Raw genomic sequence first — 7,500 nt, 5'->3', positions numbered from 1 at the left:
ATCTGTGGCTCATTCCCCTCAGGGACAAGAAGTGACATTATCCCTTGAGGTTCCACAGGGAGCCAGTCAGGCATCATCATGCCAAGCAGGTAAACGTACTAATGAAAGTTACTGTATTGTGTGAGTTAGTGCTAAGTTTTTCAAATTTCATTATCTAGGTTATTACATTTTATTTCTTTGAAATAAGTTACCATTTGAAGATAAAGGAATAGATCTCTGCATTGATTCTGTCATGGTATAACTTGTGTGTCTTTTTTATGTTATCTTTTGCAGAATAAATGAACATGTGTCATGAAAAGATTTTTTCACACATTCACAACAAAGTAGTTATTTGTAATCTTAACCATCTTTATTTCCTATTTGATAATCCGTGGACTTTGAGATTCCAAAAATGGACCATGTGAATGAACATGTAGATAGATATAAATATGGATATATGTTCGTTCAAAGCCAGCATTTGCTGTAATCTAGTAATCAGGATGCATTTTAGTTTTAAGATGTTTTCAAATATACTTGCATGCTACCTTTTCCTTTGCATTGCTTCATATAGCTACTTAACAAACCCCATGTAATTTACAGCAGGAGTGGACAACCTTTCTTGCGACACCTCTGAAGTGCCATCCATAAGTGCTTCGTCAGCAGCCTCCAGTGCCCCTAGTACTGTTGCAGCAGACTCAGCTTTATCCAAGCCACACGCTCTGTTGCTGGAGGAGGAACAAGATAACGAACCTCTATATGATCACATGCTAGAGGCTCGACAGCTGGTCTTCTGGTGGCAGAGGACAAACCTGAATGATAATTCAGAATTCTGCCAGAACTATGCCGAATGTAAAGTTAAAGTGAGTTAGGGAGATAGCTGTGTTTTAAGAACAGATTTGTATTTTTCTATTATCATGATTATTATTATTGTTCTGATTGTTATTATTTATTTGATTACTTGACTAATGGATTAATTAATTTATTTGTATTTTCTTTTTAGTTTAGTTTAGTATAGGTTGATGCATCTCACCAAAGAGATATTCTAAATAATACATTTTTCATTAAATTGCTATAAATGGGAACTTATTTTGGGAGGAGTCTTAGCATTTTGAAACCATTCTTTATATCTTCTCTATATATATGGATACTGAATGCTTCAAGCATGGTTTAAGATTTCTTTATTTTATTTTACAGCAAAAGCCTTTGTTGCTTTTCTTACATGGTATGGGTGGGAGTAGTGACGCATGGAGACAACAGCTTTGGTATTTCGTCAGCTGTGGATATGAGGTAACTTTTATACATTTCTGGTGGCACTCGTACAAGGAATTTTCACTGGAAAATATCAGTAATTTTATCAGAGGCCTATATTTTATTTATTTGCATTTATTTGAGATATTTTTTAAAAATTGTATATTGTACATTTACTCCAAAGCTTTATGGGCAAAACCTGCTTACCCTTTTCCTTTGGATTTTTGGAGAAAATAAAAATCTTATTACTATTAATATTGATAATAACATTATGAGAATAATGATATGATTATGAATGATTATAATGTTAATAACAATAACAATAACAATATTATTAGAAATAATTAATAACAATATTATTAGAAATATTTTTTTTCCCCCTAAAATTTCAAGAATGGGATGAACAGGTAAAGTCAGGTTGGCCTAATAATTGACTCCTTATTAACTAATTGCTTGTGAAACCATTTACATCTAAACAAATTTGACAGAACAAAACTACAGTGTACCCAGTTCTATTGGATTAAGGATTTCAGAAGTTATGCTTTATTCAATTCAAGAATCAAATGGTTATATGTGAAGAAATGTCTTTCTATATTTAAAATTAGATGTTCTGTTTAATTTTTCATAGATAATAGGTTTGCACTTGGTTCTAAGGAAACTATAGCCTTTTAAATTCTAATTCTAGGTTGTGGCGCCAGACTTGATGGGTCATGGGCTGAGCTCAGCTCCAGACGACCCAAAGCAGTACACATTCTCGCAGATGCTTGATCACATGACCCTCGTGTTTGACCTCTTTGTGCCCCAGGGAAGGAAGTGTGTCGTCATAGGACATGGTTATGGGTAAGTGGCAGGAGTCCGTATTGTCTGGAGGTGAAAGAAAGAAGTTTATTGGGCTAAAGCACTTTGAACAGAATGTTTAAAATGTTAAACATGTTACAATTGCTGAAATCCATGAAGTGTCCTTTTTTCAAAGACACTTGTTAATTATTTATTTTTTTGTAGCAAATATAAACAGATCAGGAACAATTAATATCAAACATGAAGCAAAATAGGTAGTAAAATGGAGATATCCCATACCATTCTGTAAATATTAACCCATTGCCGACGGGTGGCATGTATTCACATGCCATGGCATGGCGGGACCATCTGCCGGGGGCACGGACGCACATGCCATAGAGTATGTATGGACATGCCATGAGTTTTTTTTTGTTACAATCACGGCAAAAAATTATTTTTCTGCCAGTGAAAGTGTGATTAAGTCGGTTTTAACACTTTCTCGTTTTTACCATGCAACAAAACAAAAAAATGCAACAAACCGACGATTTCAACTCCATGATGCCGCACACTGCTTATTTTATTCGGACTATAGACCGAATAATGATCAACTATGGAGTCTATATAACAACAAAAATACCCTTCAGTCTCTATTTATCAGGAAGTTTGGCAAGTAGAGACTGTAAAAAATAATGAAAACTGAAAATATAACATATCTTCGTAGTATTACGAAGAAACGGCATGGGATGCTGGTATTTGGCATGTGTGGTCGCGCATGCTAGGGCGACGATATAAGCCCCCGGCAGTGAGGCCCAGGCCTCTATGAATGCTACCCGTCAGTTATGGGTTAAAACTCAATGTAGAAAGAAGGTAAATACTCAGTGTTTGTAATCTGTGGTGACTATGCATTTTGATAGCAAGTAAGAAAATTGAGTTGTGATTAAAAAAAATAGATAAATAAAAAATACAGAGAAGGGTTACCAGTCATGCTAAGACCACAGATGTTATTCATTAACATTACAGGTGCTCCTTAGCAGCAGCTCTGGCAAGAGGCCGTCCACATTCTGTCCGTCTGGTGATCTTGGCGAGCAGTGGCGGTCCAAGCCCTCTCGTACCCACCCCTCCTTCCAAGACCTTCCTGCATTCTTCCATGGCGGCTTTCCTCAGTCCCTTCCTGGCTTGTGGGTGCTGCAGGTACTTCGATCTTAGCATTTGTTTAAGAATTTGAGTTATGTGAGGAAGGGTGTGTGAAATGATGAAATATATTTTCTTGTATTTTATTATTATTATTGTTGTTTTGTTATTGTTTTTGTTGTTATTATTGTTATTGATATTAAGATTATTATTATTATTATTATTATTAATTATATATCAGAATCCCTTATGAAATGTATATCCAAGCTAATAATGATTATTTATTTATTTATTTATTTTTATTTTTATTTTATTTATTATTATTTTTTTTTTTTGTTATATCAGCAGAGAGATCTTGTATGCACCAAGAGGAAAGCATTTTGCTGCCGAAACATTGACGGGAAAAGCAATAACACCAACTCCACGCTATGTCCTAGAGTATGTTGCAAAGGGTCAGCATTGGCCAGAGGGTGATGTAGCCTTCCATCGACGCATAACGGTGCCAACACTTCTTCTGCATGGAATGAAGGATGATAGGGTCTCACTAGTAGAAATGTGTGAAATGGAAAGGGTAAGATTACTCCTGCTATAGTTCATCCTTGAATTATCTCAAAGATGTGAATTATTAATGATATAAATCTCAGAGGTCACCAAGATTTTTAAGATTTGCTCTGTTAATTAAAGTAGCCTCATAAGTAACCACATATTTCTTTATTCTTTATTATGATTTCTTCTTTATTCTCCCTGCAGACCATCCCGAGGGCATTCCTAGAGATGATCCCAAGTGCAGGTCATGACCTAATGACAGATGCACCATTGGAGCTTTGTCATTCGTTGCACCGCTTTATTAAGAGGTGGAAAAGACAACTCTGATGAACAAGGTCATTGTTGTTGAAGAAGTTTGGATGTTGATGAGTAGTTTGACAGTGCAAGAGTGTGGAATTAACATTTTGAAGAGAGTTGTTTCAGACTTATATCATAAATCTGAATATCTGGACATTAGATTTGTATTGTGGAATTGATCATTCCCATTCTTCAATAGCAAAACATGAAGTAAAGTCACAAAAGCACAAAGACAGTAACACGTGAAAAATAAAATGAATAGGCCACCATAGGAAAAGCAATACAAACAAGATTCCACTCCATACAGAAACATGGAAGAGGGATTAGCTACTGTTCATTTTAATCTGTATGTGGTTTCAAGTTTTTAATTTTTTGTATGTGGCAGCATTTTATTTTGTATCACATAGTCATCTTTGAGTGATTAATGCCAAAAGAAGGAGTATTATACTCATTTAAAATCAGGTTGATTATTATTGCAATTGTTTTTTTTATCACTAATGTATATTTGTAAATAATATAAAATTGCTGTGAATCTTTATCTATATCAGTCCAGGCTTGAGATTTTTTCCATGAATTACTTAAAGGTGACATAATATATTAAGAGATTATCATACTCTTTTATGATATGTATACATACTCTTTTAGTCTTTTATCTTATGTATCATAGCTTATGTAGCTGTTTTAGAATCAGTGTGTATGTTGCATCAGTGAATAGTGTTTCTATTTACATTGCAAGAATGAGGAGATCAGAATGATTACAGATTATGTCGTACACTGCTCACAGATTATTTTCCTATCTTAATTTCTGTTCTTTTGTTGTAGGGGTATTTCAGCATAGTTTGATGGTTTCATAGGTTTTAATGGTTGAATCTATATATATTTTTGCTAGAATGGATCTTAAGTAGTTAAAATAAGATTAATTATAACTGTATTAATTTATATATATATATATTTATTGTATTAAGAATTGAGAAATATATTAGATATATATAATATATATGATATGTATATATGATATGTATATGAATATGTATATATATGTATATGAATATTATATGAATATATATATATAGTATATGTATATTATATATATTATATTATATAGTATATTATATATATTATATATATATAGTATATAATAGTATATATATTATTGTTATGTGATATGTTGTGTGATATGTATGTGATGTGTATATGTATATGTATATGTATTGTAGTTTGTATATGTATTGTATGATGTTATTATATATATATATATATGATTATATATTATATATATATATGTATATATTATATATATTTATATATGTATAGTATATATTGATATATTATATATTATATATATATATATTGTATATATATGATATATATATATATTACTATATATAATATATTATTTTATATATATATATATTATATATTGAATAATATATATTATATAATATAATATATAATATATATATATATATATATATATATATATATATATATATATATATATATATATATATATATATATATATATGTATATATGTATGTATGTATGTATAATATAGGCAACTTCTTTTTCCTTTCTTTTTTTAAATATTACACATGTGTAATTGACTACCTGATAACTTAACTACTTGTGGAGCCATCTGTTTGTAAGAAGATTTTTGTAATACAAAGCCATTGCTACCATTTGTGCGCCCTTTGTGAGGTCACACACAACTATGATTTCAGTTTTCCTCCCTTGTAACTATTCATCCCCTCCCCCTCCCCCAGAGTGAAAAAAAAATCAGTTTTAGGCCAGTTTTGGAAGGCTTTAGCTCAAGTTCAGTTAACAGTTGTTGTATAACTGGCAAATCAGTAACCACCCCTTGGCAGCCATGGTCTAGACCAAAACTCAGCTGTCATGCTAGGGGTGACAGCCATCCAGAATGGGTTAATACTCTTGTGATATAGAAAATACTGATTTTCTGATTATTCAGGATTCGTCTTTGGTGTGGGTCTCAGCAGATGTTTTTAGTGCCTTTCAACTGTCAGATGTCCAGTTTAATGAATAAGGTATTGTTGAATATTTTTAGCCTCCAGTATTTTAAATGTTACTGTCATCCTCATATAGCCAGTAATCCTAGAACAGTGTCTTTAAACATTGTCACTGCATTTCTCTCATAGCCATTAATCCTTGAGCAGTGTTTTTGTAATATCACTGCCCTCCTCACTTGCCATTAATTTTGATTTTTTTCTTTTTTCTTTCTTAACATTATCACATCCCACCTCTCATAGCCATTAATCCTGGAACACTGTTTTTTAATCATTATCATTGCATTTCTGCCATAACCATTAATCAAGGAACTGTTTTTAAACATCACAGTCTTCCTCTCGTAGCTGTTAATCCAGGAACACTGTTTGTTAAACATTATTACTGCATTCTTGTTATAACCATTAACCCAGGAAAACAGTTTGCTGCTAATGACTTTAGATGTTAGGTAATCATCCTTTCAGACATGCAAAGCAGCATATCAGTCTCATTTTCCATATTGCCTAGACAAACTAATTCATTCCACATGCGCCCTTTCAGATTTGCACATATAAGCATCCATCCCATGAGAGGAATGTTTATGTGTGTAGCATAGACTGTTGTAGTTATTTATTTAGTATGCAGTTCTTTGGGATTTTATGGTAATAATGAAAGGAATGTATTTCATAATTCTCCAGGAATGATTAAGTTGTACATGGTATTTCAAATTACCATGATTTGTTAACTTATGGTAATGTTATGTGTAATATTAGGAGTGTACTATGCAGACCATATGAAATACAGCAAATGTAATAATCTGTGATGAGAATGTTTCAAGGAAGTTCACATAAGTCTTGGATTAACAAAGCTTTAGGTAGTATCTTCATTGTTAAACAAGTGTAAGGTTATATCTAGTCTTAGGTTGAAAATTGATGTTGGTTAGCCTTTTTTTTTTTTTTTTTTTTTTTTTATAAAATAACCAAAAGTCCATTTTGTCTTATTTAAAATATGTATTTAATTTAAATTTAAAAATACTTTTTTTTACGCATTGGTACCAATGATTAGTTCATAAACTTACTTATTTGTTACCCCTGTTTAACATTTTCCAATGGAGTTATCGTATCTTTTTGAAATTCCACTTCTTTAATACAAATTTTATGTGATAAATTTTTAAAAAATTCCATTGTTTTCTCATTAATGTTAGGTGATTAATATTTTTTTCCAGTGTATTGCTGTTATGTAGTGGGCCGCAAAAGATTGTGTATTTTATTATATCATCAAAAATTATTGTAAATATTTTACAGTTCTTTTGTAAACAAAATATTATTTTGAGAACATATTGGTTACATTTTTTTTTTTCTCTCTCTCTCCCCCTCTCTCTCACTCCTCTCTCTCTCTCTCTTCTCTCTCATCGTCTCTCTTTTCTCTTCCCTCTCTTCTCTCTCTACTATCTCTTTTTCTCTCTCTTCCCCCCTTCTTTCTTTCCTTCCCCCCTCACTCCCTCCCTTCCTTCCTTCCCC

General features: G+C 32.1%; 1 protein-coding gene across 5 annotated transcripts in view; it reads left to right on the top strand.

Annotated features, from left to right (window-relative positions):
- The window catches only part of LOC119597757, a 17,061-nt gene extending 12,311 nt beyond the window's left edge, over positions 1–4,750 (top strand). For 4 of the 5 annotated variants that reach the window (XM_037947377.1, XM_037947373.1, XM_037947375.1 and 1 more), the window contains exons 6-12: positions 1–89; positions 580–839; positions 1,174–1,266; positions 1,913–2,067; positions 3,025–3,195; positions 3,481–3,706; positions 3,886–4,750. The exon at positions 1–89 is cut by the window's left edge and continues 1,101 nt beyond it. In XM_037947377.1, coding sequence (XP_037803305.1) covers positions 1–89; positions 580–839; positions 1,174–1,266; positions 1,913–2,067; positions 3,025–3,195; positions 3,481–3,706; positions 3,886–4,008 — 1,117 coding nt within the window. In that variant the 3' untranslated portion in view covers positions 4,009–4,750. The remainder of the gene's footprint in view (positions 90–579; positions 840–1,173; positions 1,267–1,912; positions 2,068–3,024; positions 3,196–3,480; positions 3,707–3,885) is intronic. The other variant, XM_037947376.1, reaches the window with a different exon arrangement.
- The last annotated feature ends 2,750 nt before the right edge of the window (positions 4,751–7,500 follow it).

Source organism: Penaeus monodon, chromosome 40 (genome assembly GCF_015228065.2).
Source record: "Penaeus monodon isolate SGIC_2016 chromosome 40, NSTDA_Pmon_1, whole genome shotgun sequence".
NCBI classification, from domain to species: Eukaryota; Metazoa; Arthropoda; class Malacostraca; order Decapoda; family Penaeidae; genus Penaeus; species Penaeus monodon.
This window is presented reverse-complemented; position numbering and strand designations above follow the sequence as displayed.